This window comes from Ceratotherium simum, chromosome 32 (genome assembly GCF_057802395.1).
Source record: "Ceratotherium simum simum isolate JZ-2026a chromosome 32, ASM5780239v1, whole genome shotgun sequence".
Lineage (NCBI taxonomy): Eukaryota > Metazoa > Chordata > Mammalia > Perissodactyla > Rhinocerotidae > Ceratotherium > Ceratotherium simum.
In genome coordinates this window covers 6,313,950-6,339,569 of record NC_141931.1, presented here as the reverse complement: position 1 = coordinate 6,339,569, position 25,620 = coordinate 6,313,950, and the positions used below count along the sequence as shown (strand labels likewise).

The window sequence follows — 25,620 nt, the reverse complement described above, 5'->3', positions numbered from 1 at the left end:
ATAAAAAGGTGCAAAATAGGCCCACACTTAGCCCGAACCAGTGGCTAACAATTATTTTTTACCTCAATGTAACACAGGGACGCCACATCATCCAGAGGACAACAATGGCTTGATACCACAGCAACAGAAGAGGAGCATACACACAATCTGCAAAGCTCTCAAGCATCTTTTGCCTCCTTGTGATACATGTTCCCCTCCAACCTATATCCCAACCCCTATTACCCATCCCCAGTCCCAGTTCAGAATCACACTCTTTACAATAATTAAAGCAAAATACTGAATTTATTCACTTGATCCGACCAATAACATTGGATAAAAGTGTTGGTTTCATTTGCAGGATGTAAAAACATACTTTAAGTAGGAATACTCACATACTTTATAATGCTAAAAATATATATATATATAAGAAGATTCATGGAGGCATTTGATATAAAACATACACAGTATGCTATTTTAATATACAAATGCTTAAAAGTAAATAGAATCTTAAGAATTATAAAAGTAACATCATTAAAAATTTACAAAACTTTCCATTTTTCTTAAAAGTCATACTCTCATCCTTTGGGATGTACAGAAGTTATGTGGTTTACACAGTTTTATCCACATTCAAAACATCACGTTTTAAATGTTTTAAGCATAGCATGTACAGTACAAAATATTTCCATAGGAACATAACAGAACCTGTCACTAGGCGCCTGCTGTCAGATGGCTCCCAGTTAATCAGTTAGCCATTTTTAAGACACTAGTCCAGCTTATTGCTACAATATTCAAGTTGTTCTATTCACCCAAAATATAGTGACTTTAATTTATACTAGACTCTCCCGACAAAGGCTCACAGAGTTATCATATAATATACACCAATATACATAAAACAACTATTCTGAGTTAAATGAAATTCCCATACTTAAATTAGAACCATGAATAGTAATTTTAGGCTAATATATTATCCTTGTGATTGGTATTTTAAAATTTTGAGAAAAGTGCACAGTGAATGGAAACAGTCACCAGAAATGATCCTTCTATGAACACTCAGTTCCTTCCTTTGAATCATACCACCTGAGAAATGAGAACTTTTAGAGCTGGTGGGTACCAGGACAGCCTCACAAATCAAGCCCACAGGAGCCACGTGGAGTCACATTCATGAGTCATGGGAGCCCAGACTGCGGGCTAATAAATGACACAATTCACTATTCAGAGTCCCTGTGTAGAGTCAGCAGAACCAGCTTCCAGGAGATAAATGCTGAGTCTTAATTTAGAGCAAACGATGTCATCAATCAGCCATATTCTAGTGTGGGGGGGCCCCGAACAAGGTTGAAGTAGCCAGCCAGGGCTCCAAGGTCTATGTAGAGAGAACGTTGTCTCTTTAGCATCTCAGATTCCTCAGTGCTTCCTGTGCATGAAGAATCTGAAAAGGGAAATATTGAAAAAATAAAATAAATGACCAGGAGACATGTTCAATAATAAATACCTTCTGCAAAAAAATACCTTGGGTCTAATGAAACAGCATTCAAGCTCTGGTTTTATTAAAGAGCTACACTCAAACGGTATGCACTAGTTTATGTAATATGACATAGACAAAAAAGTCAATGACAACAACAAATCAGCTAGAAATCCTGGCATATTTTCCAACATCCCAGACGGTTCTCTTCAAATACAGAAAAGTCAGACAAGAAGCCGAGAAATGCAAACAAGCATTCCAGGCTTGACATCTGGGTTTGGACCAACATGGATTAAGAATGCCACAGATTTTAACAATAAAAATAGAAACCCTTCTCCATGCATATTCGATGCTCCTGGAATAACTGGGAAAGATTCATAGTTCGCAGAGATTTTAAGCAGAGGAAGACAGAAATGCAAACTGACTTCAAGCTCAGTATTTCATCTGTGCAGAGCAGTGCCACGGTGTTTTCAGCCACAGACTGCCGCAGCTTACCATAATTGAGTTAAACAGAACTCTGCTCTTTACCAACAACAAGACTGTCCTGCTTGATTCGTTTTTAAAGGCAAATTATGTTCTCTATTGCAAAAAAGCAAGTCAGAGGCAATTCCCAATGATTGTGTTACCTACATTTGCACTGAAAACCTGTTATGATTGGCTGGTAAATTAGCCAATTTTTTTTTTTTTTTAATGCTTTTGCTAGCATTCTTGCTGAAATTTCTCAAACAACTTATGGCACTCAAGAAGTCACTTCCTTTTTTTTCAAGTGCTTTCATGAACTACACTAGAGGTTTGTAGTGGACAGAAAAAGAAAGGAAGAAAGAGGCACTACCCACAGCAGGGTGGCCCTACCAGCAATGTTCTCCTCCGGAAGTTCCAACTCCTTCCTACTCAGCAGCCTCTTCCTCTCAAAGAGGGCAGAGTCCAGACTCTGACAGCGTGGCTGATCCTCTCTGGGGGGGTTCAGGGCGTCGTGTTTGAGCAGGTCGGCTGCCCTGGGGCGGTGATTGGGGTTCCTCTCCAGGGCGGCCTCCATCAGCTCTCGCATGCTAGGACTGCAGTCAGCTGCAATATCTTCTAATGGAGGCGCCTGCTTGTGGATCTGTCAACAAACCAGCTCTCTCAGCATCACTGATATGGAAACATACCCTCAACAGCAAAAGTATTCTAGTAACAAGACCTGGAAAGTCATGTTTCCCACCACACGCCCTGCAGCAAATACAGTTCATACCCTTAGACAAGTTTCCTTTTAATTTCCCAAGGACACTGAGTTAAACCCATCTCTTGGTTAATGCAGTCAAAGACACGTGCTACGTATGAATAAACGGTGACAGCTTCATATCTGAACAGTGGCCCAAGGGTCACTCTGCAGGAAGTATCTGCTCTGCCTGATCTTCTCAACAGTAAAATGAGAGTTGCATGTTCCACTACATGTCAGGCTGCTGTGAGGATCTATAATCTAGTATCTTTTTTCTTTTTTGAAAGTGTTCAAAGAACATATACAACTTCCTTGGCTAAAGATTTATGCTACTCTGATGCTACTAAGTGGCATTTTATTATTACAGCTTAATAGAATAGCATATAATTTACACCCAATGTACATTTTAGTAAATTTCCACTAAAATAGCAATGTCTTCTTTGTAAGAATGGGGCTTCCCTCCACGTGGGAAGAACTCTCAGCTTCCTCTCATGGGTCAGTAGTTCACCACCATCCCGCCCGGGGGGGTGAGTGTTACAGGAGGTAAAGCAGGTCTCCTGAGCAGGCGGGGTTCCCCTCCACCCTTGCCCCTGGGGGACCCCCACTTACTATGTACAGGTAGGAGGGATAGGCTGAGCGAGGGTAGCGCTTCACCCAGGGAGGGGTGCCCGTCTGCATGTGGATGAGCGTGGCCCCCAGGCTGTAGATGTCTGCTTTGGTTGAATGGCCCCTGCATAGGATCACCTCTGGGCTCATGTAAATCTGAAAAACAAGTTGGAAACATCTGTCTGACTCCCCTCATTTGTCCAGGTTTCCAGTTCTTTAAGTTGGCTCATCTATCTTTCCCATATTTACTGCACGATTCATCCCTTCAGAAGAGCATGTCATTGCTGTGTTCCCTTAAGCTAAGGAGGACACTGCAGACACCCTCGGAGAGCCAGGCAGCTTTGGCACAAGGGGCTCCTGCAGCCTGGCAAAGAACACCTTTTACCCACAGACTGAACACATCATAGGCCTGGCAGCAAAGGGCTTGCAGCCAAGAACCCATCTGGGACCCCTACTCAAAGTTCTGCAAAGCACGGATTGATGTTTAATTTTTCTATTAAAACATATTTAAATGCACGCTTCAAATATACTTCTTCACTTCATGTTTATAAATTGCTAAACCTCTAATTATCTGCAGCAATAAAACATAGCAGAAGTCCACAAGGTTTTAACACCAATCACCCGGAAGAGAAGAATTTAAAGTGTAATGTTGTAAAAGTGATCCTAATTAGTCATTTCTATGAATACTTCTTATTTCTACCTACCAAGTAGCTAGTGACTAAATATTAAAGGCATGCCATATTAAGGTGTGTAAGTTCTATCTGGTTTCATGAGTTGATGCTGGAAAAGCAGAACTAGTTTTAAAAATAGTTTCTCTAAGAAGTGTTTGTTTCTAAACTTAAAAAAAGAAAGAGAAAAAGAGAGCCAACACTGGTGACCAATGATCTGTATTTATAGCTGGTACAGATATATAGTATTTAATATCCTAATTATCAATATTCCCTTTAAGAATCTTTCATACTATCTGTCATTTGAACATGGAGAAGAGGGTTAGTGTTCCTGGAATATAATTCACAGTAAATAAGTAAAGAACTGGCTTACAAAAACTGGGGAAACTGCCCAGTTTCCCCATCCTAACCACACTTCCGGGCTGGCTTTTGCTCATGTTCTCTCTCTCTCTCTGTCTCAGCAAACAGGCTAAATCGAGCTCCTTCTTCTCAAACTTTCCCTGAAGAAAAGACGAAGTATTTGGATCCTGAAGGACTTTCTTACTAAATATAATCACAAAGTTAAACAATAAATGCAGTTAGTAGGATTAGCTGCCAATAGAGGATTGCCTACGTCTCCTCCTCCCCTGTTGCAGAGAGTAATCCAAGCCAGGATTAGGCAAAGGATTTACTGTTGGTGTAACCAACGCAGCTGTGCACACAGGGCTCTGGAGGCTCTATGTGACCACTCGGGAGCATCCTGTCCACTCGGTGACCTGGCTGCTGCCCCTCAGGCAGATCCCCCAGAGTTCTACAGCTCAGAGCTCCTGCTTCCTCAAGCTCTACAAGAGCCAGAGCCGCAGGGCATGGTGTTCAAGGACTCCTCAGGCTGGCTGACCGCGGGCATGAAGCTGGCCTGGTGCCACCCACACGAGGCTCTCTGAGTGCACACCAGAGCAAGGGAGACTAGAGGCGGGTGGTCAAGCCCTTCACCTCTCAACATGTTTATTAGAAAGAGAAAGACTGTGTGTGTGTGTTTGTGTGTGTGTGCGCGCATGCACTATAAAAGTAATTCTAATTAGTTATTTACATTCATTATTCTTTCTTTCTCTAGGACATATAATTCAAAACAATAGATTAAATACATGCCAGATTAACCCTGTATATGTTATATGGTTACAGTATAATGCTCTGAATACGAATGCTGAGAGGTGGCAGCATTTGTATATGTGAACTACACTGAGGGATCAACAATCATCCATGCCTATGCAGTGGCCAACCCATCAAGTCCAACAGAAAGCAAATCTACATGGTTGACGCTGACTAGTTATATCTTATTGGCTCTTTAGGAATAAGGAGTAAAAACAAGCTTGCTGAAAGGTTCACTGGTGACTTCACAACCCGGGTCATTATCAAACTTCAACTCATGAGTACCACACAGTTAGTCAATGCAGGTTGATTAGAAGAGTTTACAACTATAAACACCAAAGCCAGTTTAGCACTTCATAAAAAGCTATTTGCATTTGATGAAAATAACTCAGTCCAAATACCATCCAGGAGTAGACACTAGGTAATTATCTCATACTCTAGCATACATTCTCCCTCTGCTAGAGAATCCCAGAAAAGACATATCTTTCTCCAGCCATTGCAAAATGTTTAATTTGATCACATTGCTGGGAAGAGAAAGGTATTTTCCATCTTTAATACCATAAATAGTTTGTTTCTCAAACTGGCTCCAGGAAAAAGGCTAGAATGTCACATATCTGAACTTATGACTAATGCCAAAATATGCTGAAACATTTTCCAAAAAAAACATGTCGTAAGCATTAAGTCATATTAGATTTTGTGCTTTGGTGAAGTATTCTTAAGATTTGAGGACTAAAACATTCTTAAAAAAAAAAGTCTACAGTTTTCTCTTCTGAATATTATTCTGCCCAAAGATGACTATCAAGAATCCTCTCTCAAGTATTTTCCAGAATAATAATTTCAGTAATATCAGCAAAAACAAGGACTTCTGCTGCTGTCCAGGAGGGTCTTTGCTTTGAGAGAGTTAAGAAAAGGCTTACAAAATCTTGGTTTAAAATGAATATAATTTTTTTTTTGCCCTGCAATTGAGTTCAGTGCAATGCATCTACTAGCCAGACTAAGCACTGTCATTCGGTCGAACACCAAGACTGAGCTGGTAACCTTGAGGCAAAGGTGCAGCCAGTGCCCTGTCTCCATTCCTGGGGACACTTCCAGCAGAGAGAAGGGCATGGGGCTGAGAGGCTCTGAGAATTAGCATCCCGCTGTAGTGGACATGGGCCAGCAAGGCAGCTTCTACACCCACTTACCTTCCCAGTTGCATCCAAACCCATGCCCATCACAACGCACTGCAAACTAAGCTATTGGTCTTTTAATAATTCAGGTAAATTTAAAACAGGTCCTTTCACCAAAGAGTGAGGACTGCTGAAAACCACTGAGGGCACGATCCTTGTTGGCCTGGTCCAGTGTGCCATCCCTAGAACCCACAACAGCCTGCCCTAGAGTAGATGCTCAACAGACGCTCGCTACTTGAATCAACTATTCAGCCTTATAATGTGAATGTTAAATTAAATAGATTATTTGAAAACCCAGGAATCCATTTCTCTGAATCTCATTTAGATTTAGGAAAGTTTGGTTTTGATTTTGGTTTTGGGTTTTTTTTGGCTTTACAAGTGAGTTAAATAGTACAGCTGGTTTATATCTTCAATAAGATTTATTTGTGCTGTAATAAACTTGAGGCTTATTATAGGATCCCGAGGATTAAAGATAGGCCTGAAATGTTGTCACAGTTCTCAATAAATATTACCAATGACCATGAAAATTATGGTTGCAATTGAATCAAAACAGAAATAGTAGTTATACTAAGATTATATATATATATAAGCTATATTAAAAAGTTACATAGTGGTTAGACCTTAGACTTTAGACTCAGATCTATCACTAGCCAAGTCGCTTTGCGCATGTTATTTTAAACTCTTTGAGCTTATTTTCTTATTGTAAAATGGTAATCATAATAGTATGTGCCTATGATAACAGTATTTACCAATAACAGGTTGGTTGCGAGGATTAAATAATATAATTCCTTTAAAGCACTAAAATGAGTATCTGACACAAAGCAAGTGCTCCTTAAGTATGTTCCAGTGATAATCATAATGTAATACAATGGTTTTCCTCCCCTTCTTTGTCCTTTCCGCAATAATGCTAGAACATTTTTTATTTTTACTCTTAACAAGATATTGACCATTCTTGTGGGAACATAATTACCTCTGTTCCGCGGAGGTCCTTTGGAAAATAAATATCTTCAGTCATTTGAACACTTAGGCCAAAATCCACCAAAACAGCTTTTGTGGACATGAAAACAATGTTGCTAGCTATAAAGAAAGGAAAACTTTTGTATAAAATTGTCTATATATCCATAAATAAAATGAAAACATTATTTAAAATGAGTCCCAAGTAAGAATAAGTTGAAAGGCTTTCCCAACTGAGATGGGTGTAATCTATTCAAAAGAGGAGAATGAATCTGGTTGAAAGTTTAGGTGAAAATCACTTCAGATCTGTCACGAATTCAGCCAATGTGGATATAAATGATTGTAGCCACCAATAATGCTCAAGCTATAATAGCAAAGACATGGAAACAACCTAAGTGCCCATTGATGGATAAATGGATAAATAAAATGTGATATATGTGTATGTAAACATAAAATGGAATATTATTTGGCCATTAAAAAAAAGGAAATCCTGCCATTTGTAACAACATGGATGAATCCTGAGAGCATGATGCCAAGTGAAATGAGTCAGACAAAGACAAATACTGTTTGATCTCACTAATATGTGGAATCTAAAAAAACCAAATTCATAGAAACAGAGAACGGATTGGTGGTTGCCAGGGGCAGTGAGTGAGGGTGGGGGAAATGGGTAAAGGTAGTCAAAGGGTAAAAACTTCAGTTATAAGAAGAATAAGTTCTGGGAATGGAATGTACAGCATGGTGACTACAGTTAACAATACTGTAATGTATATTTGAAAGTTGCTAAGAGAGTAGATTTTACAAGTTTTCATGAAAAAAAATATTGTAACTATGTGAGGTGATGGATGTGTTAACCAATCTGATTGTGGTAATCATTTTGCAATATACACATATATCAAATCATTACATTGTGCACCTTAAACTTACACAATGTTATATATGTCAATGATATCAATAATGCTAGAAAAAATATAATAATGCTCAAGCATTTGAGTTTCAAATTCTAAGATATAAGCATACTATTATCAAGCTGCTTTCTAAAACAAAAAAGTAAAATACTCATTTTTTCCAGCAAAATTTATCATGAGATATTAAGGGTTCATAGTGGGTCTCTTGTGTATTTCCCCACCATCTCTTACTCCTAGAAAGTAGCCAGCGAAGGCCTGTTTAATGGACTATTGCCAAATTGATGTTGAGAATTTAAAAGCTATTTGTTTCTCAAGAATATGTCTCTGTGTGTGTGTGTTTCTAAGTCAATACCATTTTAAAAGCCTTATTAACAAGGGAGGGGCAGTTCTTAATAGACATGTGGCTATAATCTTTTCCACAACAACTGGATAATCATACTTCCTTATGACTTTGCAAGCTCTAGTGACCTGACTTGACTATAAACCGTATTTCAGGAGCACAGGGGAGGAAGGTGGAAAGTGCTCCGAGGAAGCTGTCCTCCCAGCCACTGAGGATCTTCAGATTACTGCCTGTCTAACTAGTCTCTCGAAGCCAAAGAGGTACATATGCAAAGATAACTCACGTTTAATATCGTGGTGAATCACTTTCTTTGAGTGTAGAAAGTCAAGTCCCTTGAGAACGTGCTTTGTCACCCAAATAATCTCGAATTCTCTCATTGGCCCACAGCTCTCCAGTTTCTCCAGAACAGACCCTCCCTCGCCTGCTTCCATGAAGAGGTGGACGGTTTCACCCCAGAGGACTGCACCATATAACTCAGCGATGTTCTCGTGCCGGAAGCAAGCCTGGATTTCCACGTCCGAGGGCTTAAACTGATCTACCGGGATCTAGAACACAAAAATACCAGGAAGATTCTTAAGAACACTAGGATAATGAAGGATATATATAACATAGGTCAACCCACAAACCAGAAGGCAAATAACCACCCTCACGGATACTCTGATCTTATGAAATTGTGCTGCCAAGTTAACATAATGTTTTCTTCAGATCTGCCTTTACATTACGGCAGCTTTAGGTAAACAATTCAAAATAAGAAAAGAAAACACACAAAAAATGAAATATTATTTTCATTTAGAGTGTAGAAATCCAACCAAAGAATTATTTATGACTGAATCAAAAGAGAGATAATTTCCTATTTTACATATAATTTCTATGGCACCTAGATTTTAGGTTGTATTTTCAATATTTCAACTTGTCATGAAATAATATGTCTTTGGTCCCACAGCCCATGATCTAGCAATGCATTTAAAATAAGCATGGGCCATCTATTCTATGGAAAACCAGACAGATATTAATAAAAAGAGAAATAGATCTTTCACAGTGCATATGGATATGGAATTTCTCCAAAATATAGTGTTAGATGAAAAAAGCAAGATGCAGAAGTACATATTTTATGTTCCCATTTGTAAAAAATTTTTAAACTCTACACACATATGTCCATAGACATGTTCTTGAAAGATGCATAAGAACCCATTATCAGTAGTAGCCTCAAGGAAAGGGATCTCATTCTTCAGCTACCTCCTTTTGAATCTGTTTGGGGTTGTTAATCATTTTTTTTGCTTGGGAAAGATTCGCCCTGAGCTAACATCTGTTGCCAACCTTTCTCTTTTTTTTTTCTCCCCAAAGCCCCAGTACATAGTTGTATATTCTAGTTGTAAGTCCCTCTAGTTCCTCTACGTGAGCTGCCGCCACAGCATGGCTACTGACAGACAAGTGGTTCTGCCACCGGGAACCTAACCCAGGCCGCCGAAGCACAGCTCACCGAACCTTAACCACCAGGCTATCAGGGCCGGCTCATTAATCATTTTGTATGTTTTTCTTTTTTAAGAGAAAATGTAGCTTGGGGCCGGCCCCATGGCTTAGCGGTTAAGTGTACGCGCTCCGCTACTGGCAGCCCAGGTTCGGATCCCGGGCATGCACCAACACACCGCTTCTCCGGCCATGCTGAGGCAGCGTCCCACATACAGCAACTAGAAGGATGTGCAACTATGACATACAACTATCTACTGGGGCTTTGGGGGGAAAAAAAAAAGGAGGAGGATTGGCAATAGATGTTAGCTCAGAGCCGGTCTTCCTCAGCAAAAAGAGGAGGATTGGCTTGGATGTTAGCTCAGGGCTGATCTTCCTCACAAAAAAAAAAAAAAGAGAGAGAGAAAATGTAGCTTAAAAATTAAATATAAGTACTACAAGGAAAACAAACCCACAAAGCTATTTTCCCATGTCTTTTACAATGAAACTGAGAAACAGGACGCTTTGGTTCTAAAATCTTTATAAAACGTTGCCAGACTTTTTTAAAGGAACTTGCACATGTCCCCTCTAAATGCAAGCTTCAAATGACTGACCATAACACCTCCTTTTTTTCTTTTAATAACAGATATTCTAGCAAATCTTTATGAAGGAACAAATGAGGTCAACAAATTATTGATCTTTTAATTACAATAAGAGAGACTGAGATGATATCAGCAATTATTTTACATTTTTTGTTAAATCAAAAGTGAGTTTATTTTATTGCACTTTAAAATAACTTTTAATTAAAGTAAAACAGACATAACAAAAGTGTCAAACTGGGTAAGTATCAAACTCAATGAATTATCAGCTGAACACACCCATGTAACCACCATCTAGATCAAGAAACAACTCCACCAGCACCCCAGAATCCCCCTCCTCACCCCTTCCAGTCACTGCTCCTCGAAGGGACCCAGTAACCTGACTTCCACCAGCATGGATTTGTTTGGCCTGTTTTTGGCCTTTAGACAAGTGGAATCTCATACCATACAGATTTTGTGTCTGGCTGTATGGGCTCAACATAATGATTATGAAATTCACCTACATTACTGTAATTGTAGGTCATTTATTTTCTTTGCTGTACAGTATTCCATTGCGTAAATATACCACATTTCAGCATCTGGAAACTTTCCAGTTGGGGACTATTGCAAACAGTGCTGCTAGGAACACTGTAGTACACAGCTTTTGGTGACCAGGTGTACACGCCTGTCGGTTATGTACCTACAGGAATGGAACTGCTGGCTCATACGCTGTGTGCGTGTTCAGCTTTAGGTAGATACTGCCACACAGTGTTCCAAAGTTTGGAGCAATGATTGTTTAATAAGAAGAGATGGGGTCTTTTCAATAATTGGTCCATTTAACATTCAGCCCTTCAATCCGCAGTCCCGAGAAGTCTTGTAGCTTTCCCAGCTTCTGCTTCTCAGCCTGGCGCCCTCCCCAGTGGGTGGGATTAAAGGAGAAGTGCACAGATTGGCTCCCGCAGGATAGCTCCCCTCTACCCCACCCCACCCCAAGAGGGACGATGTTACCCAGGCCGGTGCTAAATAAGCCAGCAGGACTGCCTTTCTCATCAGGGCAAACCAGATTAAAATCGACTACACACTTAAGCAAACTTAGGGGCTGAACGGCCCCAGGTAGTAAGTAAATGCACGAAACATAGATGCTTTTGGACAGGGCACCCTCAGACAAGATCCACGCAAAGGGTATCAACTTAAGAGTAATGCGATTAAACAAACAAAAGCCACAACGCCAAACATGCAGTGCACGTTGTTCAGTTATAAAGTACATACCAATTTACACGCCATCCTTTTCTTAGTCTTTATATCTTGTGCTAAGTACACTTTTCCAAAGGCCCCCCGAGGAATGAAATCGGAGCCAATATTCCTGTAGGTCAGCTTCCAAGGGATGAGGAGCACGTCAGAGTCTATCTGATAGCGTCCATTTTGCGGAGTGATCACCTATAACACGATAAAAATGCAGGAGGGTGACAATTTCAGCAAAGTCCTTTGCTAAGACCCACCCTTTAGAAACTGGTTACTTTAGAGACTGCATTGCTACACTCCGTGCTCGAAATTGGTGTCACGGTGTGCAATCCTAAGAGCGTACAGAGACTACATTTAGAGCTTCAGCAAGACAGAGAACGCATGTAACAGAAACACGTCCCCGGTCAGACCTGATAGTATTTCCATCTACTCACAAGTAATTAATTGCTAAATAGAACTTTAAAAATTATTTATCTAAGGGAGCTTGACTGATCTGACCAAAAGGCTGAAAAAAAGCTTGCATAAATGTAAATGGTGCCTGCAAGCTGACTTGTTTCCAATTAAAATGTGCTAACCTGTTAGTCCACATAGCAATTACTCACACATGATGCATACAGAGAGAGCGTGGAAATTAACTGATGATAATGGAGGATTCTGGAAAACAATGTGTTATGCCAGAGATATGAGCTGACAGTGCTACATAAATAAAGTAAGGGCAGGGCCAGCACCAGTGGCCTACTGGTTAAAGTTCGGCACTCTGCTTTGGCTGCCCCGGTTCGGTTCCCCGGGTGCGGAACCACACCACTCATCTGTCAGTGGCCACGCTGTTGCAGCAGCTCACATAAAGAAAAAAAAAAGAGGAAGATGGGCAACAGATGTTAGCTCAGGGCGAACCTTACCCAGCAAAAAAAAAAAAAAGGGCAGAATTATTTCTCATCTACTTACTCACTTAATATATATTGAGTGCATAATATGTGCCAGGCCCTGTGTTGGTGCCAAGGAGGCAACTATGAACCCTGACCTCCAAGAGCACATGAGCAAGCACTTAGAACAAGCGATTTCAAAACCAGGTGACTCAAAAATGAAGAGATGTATCCTGAGAGCAGTGTGGGTTACAAGGGGATGTGCCTTTGTCAAAACTCATCAAACTGTAGATTTAAGATCTGTGTATTTTACTGCATATAAAGTATATCTCAATTTTTAAAGAGTAAAAAATTAAAAGAAGTAATTACAATTAAAATTAAAACAAATTAACAAGGTAGTCCACAGGAGACAAGACCTGAAACACATGTGTTAAAAACGTTTGAAGTGTTCTTCCAAGGAATAGAGAGTCTCAAAAATCTAAGTTTTTCCTCAGTGTAATTACTACTATTATCACTTCAGATTACAAATCCAGGAATTATGAAACTATCAAAATGACGTGGTTGTTTCAAGTACAGAAGAAGCTGAAGGGGAATGTGGACCACATGGGAAAAGAATGATGGGCTGATTCATCTGCAGAGGCCTGGGGCTCCTCACAGCCACCGCTACGGGAAGAGTTCTAGTGACTGTCAGGGTTATTCATTTGGTCTTCATATTGCTAAGCTTGGCTACACCCGACAAACAGATGTGTTCACTGTTAGTCAGGGAATGAAGCAGAGAACAACTCTATTACCTAGAAATGTGAAGTCACTACATTTAAAAATTCAAAAATGTACTGAGTGCTCCCTCCGCGCAGGACCCTGGGCAGGGCCATAGAGGGAAAATGAATGAGTACAGACCACGGTCTTGACTTGCTTGAAATATGACCTCCTTTCAAGAAGTGTGTCACCTCAAGTTACTGGCGGCCTCTTTTGACAGCATGCTAAGAATGTGATGAATGTAGACCCTTTCCACATTTAGACAGAACCAGACTGACGGTGCTCAACTGCACCAGCTTACTGCCTCTTTCTTGTTATTAAATATTTACAGACCCAACATCACCAAATCCTCTGTTACCCACTTCAGTGTTTAACTCGCCTTCAGGTAAGTTTTACTTTTATCCAACTAAATTTGTTATAACCCAATGTGACCCAGTGTCCTCTTAGTCTATCCAAGGGATGAAGAGTAATAATAGCCATACAGCGAGTGCTAATTATGGGCCAGGCACCACGCTTAATACCTGAATACATTATTTCATTAAAGTCTCACGACAGTGTTGTGAGGTAAGTACTATTTTTATCTCCATTTTTCAGATGAGAAAACTGGCTTCAAGAAGTTAAGTAACTTGCTGGTCAGTAACAGAGTCAGGATTTGAACTCAGGTTAGTCTGACCCCAAAGCCACAGCTCTTATTCTTTGGATAAGAGTCTTTTGGCTTCTAGAAGGCTGTAATTAAAGCTGAGCCATGATCAAAACCCAGTCATTAAAAGCCTACATTTCCACGTTACAGAGCTCCCCTTAGCCTTCTCCTCTTTAGATCAAATACTGCAAGTTCCTTCACTCCTAGTTTACCATCTCCCGCCTTCTGGGGATCCTCCTCTGAGCGCCTCGCAAGTTCTCCATGGTAACCTTTGACGACAGGCCCTGGTCGGAAAGTGTGATACGCAAGTGCTGACCAGTTTGCAGTTCTGCAAAGTCCCCGGTTCTTCCCCGAGCCTCAGACCTTCCCTATTTGGGTTTGAGATTTTTTTTCCCCTTCTTCTTTTACGGGCCCTCCCAAATAACCTTATAGAACTCTATGCTCCTTATCTCTGCAATTCTTCAACTCACCAAAGTCATCTTCAAGTGCAGACATTATGAGCATGCTTTCGATGTCCTCATCCAGATCACTGTCATCCATACCAAACAATACTGGGCCCAGGAGCAATACTTGAGAAACATTCTTAGGTATTTTAGTAAAAATAAATTCCATTTTATTGTGGAATATAGTTGTGCTGTGCCCACTATGAAATGGATGTGACCCTGGGCTACATTCAAAGAGGCATATTATCTAGAACAAAGGCAGAGCTGGCTGTGTCCTACTCTGGTGATCACAGAACAAATGGACTGCCACGTTCAAGTTCTGTCCTGTAAGACAGGCACGGCACAGACCTGACTTCAGAGGGCGCTACCCAGATGACAAAGAGAGTTTCCACCACCATACATGAGAACAGCAGACACAATTAGAAGTGTTTGTGAAAGAAGAGAGAAGATGCGTGGAACCTGAAATTTTTAAAACATTGGAAGGACTGTCATAAGGAAGGAGAGTAACAACTGTATACAACAACAACTACCACGATGATTTGCATTCTTTCAACACTCACTATGGGTAAACAGGTCACGTGCATCTATTATTTTTTCCAACAACAACCGTATGGAGTAAATGCTATCATGTTACCCATTTTACAGATGAGTAAGCTGAGGCATAGAGGGATATAATAACTAGTCCAAGGTCACACAGTTGACCCATTTCTGAGCTGAGATATATACACAGGCACTTTCATTCCTGGGCCCACAGTCTTTACCACTACTTACCAAATACACCTGTTTATGGCCAAAAAGTAGAACGAGGACTAAGAGAGTCAGAGATGGACTTTAGTTCTATATAAGGAAGGACTTCCTTACAATCAGAATTGGTCAAATACAAAGTGAAATGCCCCAGTACATGAGGAACTCTTCATCACAGGAGATTTTCAAGCACAGACCAAACCGCTCCATCAATTATTGAGATGATGAATGGGGTGATTCAAGCATCAGACAGGGGAATTGACTCAAGAATCTTTCAGGTTTTTTCAACCCTGGGAAGCCAGCACTCCATGACTAAGCCCTGAGAAACAGCATTCAGCGTTTCACACCCACATCCATGAGCGAGCCTTTTAGCTGTCCATATAATCGCCAAAGAGTTGAGTGTATGGAACCCATTTCGGCTTATTCATCCCCAGATCAGGTAATGAACTGGTCTAGATTATAAACAACTTGTAGCACTCTCACACAAAGCAATCCCTACATCAAGTCTCCTCAAGTTTCTTCCCCAGGTCCTGCTGGATATTGGTGGAATCTTTATTAAATATTATTTTTAGGAAAATAGCACACACTTGCACATACATGCAGATCACCATTTAACATGCCTACGCTTCAGGATATTTTTGTAATTCCCGGTCCTCCACCCTGTCTAATTACCTCCATGGGAGGTGTGGTGTTGGTTGCCTGGAACACACCACGTGTCTATGCCTCCAGGCCTTTGCACATGCTAACGCTATTCTCTTCGTCTGGAACACTCTCCACTCTCCATCCCCTCCATCTGTCTGACTACAGGTCAATAACTTAGACATCCACTCCTCTTGGCAGCCTCTCTGATATTCCTCTTTCCCCTAACCCCCCTCATGGCTATGTGAAGTATCCTGCCCTGTGGTTCCCACAGCAATGAGGGTGTAGTTGTAGTGGGAGGTACCACACTGCATTATAATGGCCTGTTTTCATGGCTCCTGCCCTCAACAGGCAGTAAGCTATCAGAGGGCACAGACTGTTCAACACTGTATCTCTAGCACCTGGAAAAGCACCTGATACGCTGTGGATGTTGGAGCCATGTCTAGCAAATGAACTAGATGAATACATGAATGAAAGTATTTGGTCCATATGTAGATAAACTCCATAGATAGATTTTACCTTGAAATCGATTTGTTTGATAGATAATTAGCTGTCATTTTGTAAAACAGAGAGTAGCAAATGAACCCAGAAGAGAAAAGTTTTGATAGGATATTAGGTGGAGGATTGGGAAGAGAAAGGTCTTGAATGCAGGATGGTTCCAAGGAGAGCACCACGTGAGAATGAAAGGGAGCCAAAAGCAAACCTTGCCTCTTTTAGCATCTTGTCCCAGACTGGCTATGATCAGAGACGGCAAGTCATGATTCCTATGCCATTATTCATGAAACAGAGCCAGGATAGGTTACTAGAAATCTCAGGGATGTATCGATCTTTAAGGTCAGTGGCAGGAAAGTCAACCACGGCCTCCAGAGCCATCAACCACTGGGTTGATTTGTGGATTTTAAGGTTCTCATTTCCATTCCATTTATATGTTATATTCTTGATCATTTTAAAAATAAAAATCTTTTAAAAGTTTTAAAGATCCCTGCCCTTATATGTCCTGTTCTTAAAATTTCTCCTGAATATGCATCTGTCAGTCCCTCCATGGCAGGACTGACAGCATTTCACTCTTGCCCTTTGCTGATAAAATTTTCACTAACTTTATCTCCTTTTCTGCATTAGCATTTTTTTTTACTGCAAAACCATTAGGACGCTATTGCTTTGTACTCCTTACAATTTTCCTGACTTCCCTTCTGTACACTCCCAGTGGAGTTCTACGGCCCATCTCTCATCAGTCTGATGGGCCAGGGGAAATATACCTAAGTCTCTACACGTTTACAAGCAAGAATAATTTGTTTATTCTGCATGTTTTCCTTAAAAATACCCATTCAAATAAGAGACAGAAATACATAAGCAATTATGTTTCTGATTATAGACATACATATTATTTTGAACCAGAGTTCTCCAGCTATATTTTAGCTAAGAAAATCAGGCATTGCTCCCAGTTCAAGTTATTACTACCCATGCATAAGAATAAGTAATATTCTCAAGGTAAAGTCAAGTCAACTATTACATACAGTTTGGTATATCCAGACCAAAGTAAGTCACACAACTATGCAAAGTGTAATCTTGCTCCAAACCGAGCTACAGCTGAACACAACTGATTTCTAACAAAACAATTCACTCCATAGCTGACCTAAATTACTGTCGTGTTTAATTAAATGAATGCGGTATGCAAAAAAAACAAAATAATTAAGTACTTTGTCCAGACTCTTTACTTGTTCAGCACTGACCTTCCCCTCACATTAGCTATTTTGCCATTTAGAAACAAGGAAGGAAAGGAGTCACTTTCATCAATAAGCTTGTTTTGCAAGTTACCACCTACTCCTTTGCAAATTGTTCTTTTTTTAAAAATGAGATCACCTTTAACCAGCACTGCCGTTCACCTTTGACATACTAAGAATCTGACAGAATCTCAGGCACACCTAAACACATCACCCGATCTATTATTGTGGCAACAAAGTATTGTCACAATATTTTGGATTATTTGCATATTTGGGATGACTAAGCAAATATCTCATTTGTCATTCATACTTTGCCAATTAAAGACAGTGAATCTGTGGATAGCTATTTACTGCCTACACATCACATTTCTGCAAGAACCAAATTTAGCCAGTATTAATACTGTGACACTTCAAGATGTGACAACAGAGAAGCAAAAAATTCAGCCTTCAAAAATATTAAAGATAAAGTCTTTATTCTCCTCTCGGATAAAAATTCTCATTAAGCCTTTCTCTTCTGCCTAACTGATGATGAGTCTTTTAATGAACTGTTAAACTTAAAATACATTCTTCTTGACTACTTATTTGTAGAACTACTACTAAAATATGGAAAAGATTCTTTAAATGGAACTTTTAATGAAGACTTTTTTTGCATCGTTACCATGAAGGTGATTCTTACAGACACTACATTTTTAAAAATCATACCTGGCACCCAGTCTAAACTGAGTTCAAATGATACCCTGCATTAAATGAAGCTGCAGTAATAAAGCTGAACACACAGCACTCAACTGTATCAGAAGAAAACATACCATATTTAACAAAATGCCAGATTCTTGTGGTCGGCGTCCATAAAAACGCTTTGCGGTGTTGGATATATGGTTTGCAAAAGCAAGCAAGTCCTCCACGGTTCCATATCTGACCGATGACAACCAAGGCACCTCCTGGCCACTGAGCAGCAGAGAGTCCGCACGGTCCTCATTTTGATTATTGTCTTGACACACAGTCATTAGACTGGGTTCGTAAACCTCTGGCTCTTGACTTGCATAAAGATTTTCCATAATGTCTATTACATCGGACACATTCAAATGTTTAATCAATAAATCGAGTTCTTCTTTGTTGTCACTTCCAGTGCTCATGTACTCCATCACTGTTGTGCTTTGTAGAGAATCTGCAAAAGAAAATACAAATACGTAGTTTACTATATTTGTATTTGCATTTTGAGATCAATGGGAAACTGACATAAAAGGACTGGGAATGGGCTTCTACATGTCTATGTTGACACCCTGTGTCAACAGCATATGTGAATTCAAGTTGAGAGACACTGAAGAAAGGGACCTTAGCTAACCTCTAGTCCAGCTGCTCACTTTGTAGAGGGAAAACCCAGAGAGCTTATATGTTACTCCCTGAGTTGATGGCATCAGCTATAGCCACTGAAAACAAACTTTCACTAAATATAAACACAAATAAGAGCAGCTCAGAAATCTGAGGAGCAGAGGCTCCTGGCTGGCCCTTTACAGCTTCCAACGCTACACTACCCTGCTGCCCCTCCCCCAAAGGGACAATCCTCCCTGCACGGATCTCGGTGGCTTTTATGCCTTGGGTCACTTGAAAGAAAAAGAACTACTTTACCAAATTCAGGAGCTAACTTGGCAAATAAAATTCAAGCACTGAAGCCAGAAGCATGTAAAATGGATTTTAATCTAAGCAAATCTGATGATGATAGGCCAAGTCTCAGAAATAATTCTGATGCAAATGAGTTAAACAGCTCATGTAGAAGGGGGACATCAAGGCTCAAATCTTCGTTCTGCCAGTGATGAGTATGAGAAAGAAGATTCATTTAACCTGTGGATCAGCTGTCCCTTTTTGGGACTAGACTTCTTCAACAGTACAAACCATACATTTCAAGGGTCCAAAAAGGTTAATTTAATATCTAGATCAATGACTCTCTAAAGGTTGTGGATTTACAAGGAGGCCAGAGAAGCTAAATCTATCTTAAGCAGGACACACGTGAGACCATGTGTGAAATATATGAAATATATGCAGGACACATATGAGACCTTGTGTGAAACATGTGAAATATCATATTTCACTTCTTATATACAAAGGAAGTGCTACACCTGGGGATCTGCAAATGAGGAAAAAAAGGTAAATCAAAGATAAAACATGATGCTGTTACTCAGGATTTTAGAACAACTCCACTCAAAGGATTAAAGACAAAAGGATTTAAGATATCGAAGAGAATTTGGAGGCATGTATGTCTGCTTAAACTACTGTGCTCCTGAAAGCACCGCCTCTCTCTGAAAGATGTTTCAGGTTCTTTTTTAAAACCCCAAGACACAGGCCTCCATCAACTTGGAGCTCAAGTTCTGGGGGATCAGAATTGGCCACCCCAAAATGTGTCTCTTTGCCTTGATTATTTTTAAGAACAAAAGACTCTGAAAGAAACTTGAACCTTCCCCCTAACTGCCTAAAAGAATCTAAGACAGAAGGCCTGTTCCAGGAAGGAGCTAGTACCATAAGATAATGTTGTCTATAGCTGGCCCAGCAAACACTTGCTTAACAAATATTTGCATTTTCATCTCCATGTGAATTGCCTTCCCCCTTTGAAGCTCCAAACTACTACCCCCAACATCCTTCTTTGTCTTTAGCTGAAAATGGTATTTAAGGTGACAACCTCGGCCATTCCTGCAAGTTACCCAGTTTCCTGGGTTTCTCTCATGTATACACGTCATAAAGCTTTGTTTGATTTTCTCCTGTTATTCTGTCTCATGTCTATTTGATTCTTAGGCCAGCCAGAAGGACCAAGAGTGGGTAGAGGAACTGTCTTCCTCCCCTACAAGCGCAAAGCTCCAGGAAATGTTCCACCTCGCGGCCACCTGCAGTGCGCGACCCTGTCATTGGCCTCTGAGTGAATTTCATTTGAGAAAAGAACCGTGCGATTTAGTGCCATCATTAACCTACTTGACGATCATTTGCTGAAGGAAGGAAAGCAGTGTGGCATCCTGCAGCCTGACATTCCATCGAGACTCAGACTGCTGGGGATCAAATCTCGGCCCCCCATTTACTCATACATGAGAGCAAGTACCTTAAGTTCTCTGCAACTCCACTTCCCCATCTGTAAAACGGAAGGAACAGCACCCACCTCACAGGGTGGTTTTGAGGATTAATGGAGTTCATGTGCATAAGTGCTCAGCGCAGTGTCTGGGCCACAGTGAATAAGCTGTGTCATCTGTAGTTGCTATTATGAGCTTAAAAGAGAGAAGTACAGAGTCAGACTCCCGGCTTTGCACACACTGCATTAGGCCTCCTTTCTTATCTGCAAAAAGGATGTGGCTACTTATTCTCCCTGCTTCTTCACAGTAAGCTTTTAAAGATTGTATCCAAAACAAGAGAGAAAGGAAAAAAGGCAGAAACCTATGCTGTGCTTTGATGTCTGTTATCAGCAGTTACATCTAGAGAGCGAGGGAGGCTCCCTCTCAGAGATGCTGGATGTCTTTGAGGGAGACTGTGATTGAAGCTCTTGGGGCCTGTTGAGTTATGAAAGGAATTTCTTAGGCTAATAGAGGAACATTTGATTTTGGTTTCATGGAGCCCTTTAGTTACAGTTTCTGTTCGTAGAATTTAGTGACAAACAGAAGGTAAACAAACATAGGCTGATTTAGGACCCTAGTGGCTGAAAAGTTCCAAGGCCCCTGTACTTATCAAATGGCTGACTTGAGAGAAAATAAAGTTCCCAGTAGGAACATGACTCAAGAAAGAGGGAAAAGTCCATATAGTTTACAGGACAGTCAGCTGACCCAGAGAGGAAAGACAGGTTTTGGTTTTTCAAACCTGCAGAAAGTCTCAAGCATTTATGTGTAAAACCTAAGGCTGAGGTTAAACACACACACCCCTAAACTGGGCAGGAGGGGGAGGGGGGGAGGAGGGAGAAAGGCAAGGAGGGCAGGGGAGGAGGAGGAGGAGGAGGAGTGCGTGACTCTGAGACTGTCTCCGGCTCCAGGCATAATTCCTTAGCAACGCAAGGCTCCTCTCACACACAGCAGCGCTCCCCAAGCAACCATGATGACCAGTCCCCCGGACAAATGCCCCTGCAAATACTCTCAGCACATTCAGGCCTTAATTAAGCAGACAATATGCTAATGATTTCCGAGTTATTCACAATCAGTAGCCGCCTAGCAAAAGTGTTGATTGTGACGGTATGTTAGGTAAACAATAAAGACCTTTTCCCATACAACTCACAATACAAATTCTCATAAAATTCCCACTTCTTAACAGAGTAGACGACCATGGCCATCTTAGAAATGGGCAAATACAGTCACAATTATTTGCTTCGAATTATTTCAGAAATCAGCAATAAAATCAATAGGAAATCCTAGTCCCCAAAATATTAATGTCATACTCTTGGCTACTTGCATCTCCACAAACAAAAGTTGAGGGTTTCCTGGCAAGTGTGAATGAAAACGGGCAAGATTTCAGGCATCAGCTTCTGTCTAACAAAGGATGATTATATCTTGCGTTACTTCCCATTTAAAAGATTTTTCTGCCAAAATATTACATTGCCTCTCAGGGCACATCTCTTATTATATTTTGGTTCTCGAAAGGCCCCAGAATGACGCAGTCTAGCTGTATAGAAGCACAGTGACTCTGCTTCAAGACTTCTAGAGGCCTCAAGTATCCAATTTTCCTTATACCGGGAAGTCCTTAATTAAGGGTCATCTGCCAGAAGTACTGAACACAAACCTCAATCCATCAGAGAGCTGGGGGTGTCTGTTGGAATCAGATTATATTCCACTTGGCAAATTCATAAGACTCAGGCCACAGATACCTAAAGTAACTGTAATAGTGTTTTTTCCCCTGTTTTTATCAGGAGCAGTCCTTTACTCTGGGCCAAAATATGTCTTTCCAGAAGTGAAACAGACACTGCAACGTTTCCCTTAAAGATAGCTAGTGGCCTTCCCTGTTAACTGTTGGGACAATCTGCGCACACCCGGCTTCCTTCTAAGCGTCGTTCTCCGCCCATAACTAGAAGAATTTCGGAGTCCTGATATCACATTCCTGCTGGGAAACATCTGTGAAGTAAGTTTTCTTTTCCTAACATTCTTTCTTAGACCAAAAGCCCAGCATCTGTGTTCTGCTATAACCACTCTTTTGTCACACAATAGTGTCTGGGTTATAAGCATGAAATTAAGTTTCAGCTATTCAAAAGGCTCTGGGCTCCACCACCAGCATCCCCCACCCCCACCCCCCACCCCCCACCCCTTCCTCCCGTCCTTACAACCAGGGGAGCCTGAAAGGGCTTGTAAATTATAAAAGCACCCATCATTTGGGCGGGCGGCGGCGGGATTCCCTTGCCTCCGAGGTGCACTCACCGGGTCTCGGCAGGGAGTGCAGCCGTCCGGGCAGCTTACGCGGTGGGAGGCGCGGTGACGACGGGTCCCTGCTTCCCCGAGCATTGCCCAGACCCGAAGTGCTAGCGCGCTAGGGATCCGGGAAGGAGGAGGAAGGGGGAGGAGCCGCGAGTCTGCACTCGGTGAGACCCTTGCGCAAGGTGCTTTCCAGCTGTGCAGGCTGCAACCACCACACGCGCGAAGGACGGAAGCGCAGCAACGCCGGTGGTGGGCACGCCCCCACCTCCCCAAGCCCCAGAGTTCTCCCCTCCGCCGCGGAGACCCTCCATTTCAGGATGGGAACCGCCGGGGCACCCAGGAGGGCTGCGATCAGAAAGACATCCCCGAGCCCCCGAACTGTGGGTTACCTGCGGCCTCCGCGCGCTCCCGTAGGCCGAGCGCTCCAGCCGCGGCCCCCCGACGCCTCGGTGTGCACCTGGTGGCCGGCCCTCCGGAGCCAGGCGCGCCGTGGCACCGAGGTCCGGCGGTGACAGAAGCTGGAGCCAGGGCGACCGGCCCAGGAGCGTGGGGCGTCGTCCAGACCGGAGCGGCCGAGTGAGCCCCGGGCCGCCCGCGCAGCCCGCGCGCGCAGGCCACCCTCGTCGGCCCCTGACTCACGGCGTCTGAGCCGGCCGAGGGGCGGCGCAGCGGACGCCAACCGCCGCCTCCCCGCCTTTTCCATTTCCCCTTTCTCTCCGTAAACAGAAAGAGACTGCCCGGTTGCGGGGAAGCCGGAGCCCCCGCGCTGGGAAATTCCGTCCTCCCCCCGAATGCCCTCGGGGCACCCAGGCGGAGCGGAGGGCGGGACTAAGGAGGAGCGGAGCGCCGCGGGGAGGGGCGCGGGCTGAGCGCTGGAGCCGAGACTCGCCACGCCGTCTGGGGCCCCCGGACGGCAGCAGCCACCGCTCCAGTCCAAGGCCTGGGACACCTAGGCGTTTTCCCTTGGTCCTGGAGACCGGACAACCCGCTGATAGAGGGCGCCCCAGTGGCGGATTTGTAAAGGGCGACTATGCCTCCGCACCCCTGCCGGGTCGCCGAAGGAAGATCGTATTTCCTAAGAGCTCGTGCCCTCGGCGCTACTCCGGCGTCCCAGGCCAGGGCACGGAGGGCACGCGCGCGGGCTCCGGGCCCACCCCCACGCCCTGCGGGGACAGGGGCGCCGCGTGCTGTCTCCGCTGCGCTGCAGGAGGCGCAGTGAGCTTCTGGTCTTCTCAGAACCGCGCCCAGCCACCCGATCGCGGGAAGCACGGCCCGCCGCGCTCAGATTTCGGTTCAGGTCCACACACAATGAGTGCCATAATCCGTAGTCCGCACGCACCGACTCCGGTTGGAAGGTTTGGGAGAGGCTACTGCAAGGTGGGCCGGAACCTGGGGGGCGAGCACCTGGAGAGGGGCCGGGGTACTCCGCTAGCAAAACCTGGTTTCCCTCTTTCCTCTCTTTATTGGAACTGGTTTCGGGGGGGGGGGGCAGCGCCCAATTATGAAGTGTGTCTGCACTGATCTCCTCCTAACCCCAGCTGCGAGTCTGGGATTCTCTGGTCTCTTTGGGACGAAGGTCAGAGTTCGTTTATAGGTTGCTTCCTGAGTGGAAAGCGTTTACTCCAGGTGAAGCCGAAAGTGAGTTCTAGGGAAATAGCGCCTCTCCACGAAATCCACTCTGCCAGGACATTCCCAATAGTTACTGAATTGCAGAGCACGCCCCAGTCGCCCCAAACTTTCCTAGTACCAAGCACCTACTATAAGCCAGGCATTTTGCAAGACAGCCGGGAGAACGAGAGATAATGTAAGGTAGACATGCTCTCCATCTTAGCGCCCTGGACATTGGGCGTGCCAGGCAGAGCCTAGATTCAAACGCCCTACGACTGAGTCCACGACCTGCTCTTTCGGGTGCCCAAGCTCATTTACCCCCGCAGACTCAAAACTGCATCGGACCCGCTCTAAGGCTCTCCAGGTTTCTTCTGTGGAAAGTGTATTTTTACTGCGACCCAAGGAAGTCATATGAGAATTGCTGGCGGACATAGGCTAGCTGAGGTGAGAAGCAAGGCCCTCTTGTAGGACCTTAACTCCCGTCATTTCTTTGTGCTTCTGGTCACGCAGGAATAAAGATAACAAAGTGATTGACAGTCACCAGATCGCGTCAGTAAAAGTGAGCCCGACTAGCAAATAAAACGGCGAGGGCTGATTCGGCGCTAATTCACCCCCTAAATTATTTTAAATGCAAGAGCTAGGCGTGTGCTATGACGTGAATGACGCGGGACGTATGCCATCCAGGTGGTCCCAGGCTGTGGAGGAGTCCCAGGTGCCTAGAAGAGAAGCCCTTCTTCGGGACTGGGCCTTTCTGGTCCTGAAGGGAGGGGGTGCAGCTTGGACCAACCCTGCCGCACTGACTCGGCAGATGCAGCCAGCGCCCAGGCTGGGAGAAGCCGGCCTGGCCGGACGCGGACTCCCGGGAATTTGGCCCTGGCTCAAGGGCAGATTATCCCACTCTGGTCTGCAACTGAAATATGAACTTTAGCGTTTTCTCTGGAAACCAGGTTGTTACCTCTAATTGTAACGTGAGAGACGTCTCTCCTTCATCTGTCGTCTTTGAACAACAAAGGATGATCTTTATAAGCATTTTAAAAATAGAAACATGGAACCACTCCCCCTCCCACCCCCTTGAATGAGCTCATGAAAACCACACCTCATCTTCTGGGAACTAAGTATTAGCCTAACTTCCTACACAGAGATCTCCCAAATATAGCTGTGTTTTAGGGAG

At 43.0% G+C, this 25,620-nt stretch overlaps 1 protein-coding gene across 2 annotated transcripts; it reads right to left on the bottom strand.

Moving 5' to 3' along the window:
* Window positions 1-283: 283 nt before the first annotated feature.
* MAP3K8 (mitogen-activated protein kinase kinase kinase 8) lies at window positions 284-23,490 on the bottom strand. 2 transcript variants are annotated; one of them, XM_004425260.3, is made up of 8 exons: window positions 23,231-23,490; window positions 18,285-18,643; window positions 11,700-11,867; window positions 8,690-8,951; window positions 7,178-7,284; window positions 3,246-3,398; window positions 2,291-2,540; window positions 284-1,405 (listed from the first exon to the last, which is right to left on the bottom strand). In XM_004425260.3, the coding sequence occupies exons 2-8, from the start codon at window positions 18,618-18,620 to the stop codon at window positions 1,275-1,277; spliced, it is 1,407 nt and encodes a 468-aa protein (XP_004425317.1). In that variant the 5' UTR covers window positions 18,621-18,643; window positions 23,231-23,490; the 3' UTR covers window positions 284-1,274. The 2 variants fall into 2 exon arrangements, with proteins under 2 accessions (XP_004425317.1, XP_004425316.1); XM_004425259.3 differs by lacking the exon at window positions 23,231-23,490 and adding an exon at window positions 22,845-23,052.
* Between the last annotated feature and the right edge of the window lie 2,130 nt (window positions 23,491-25,620).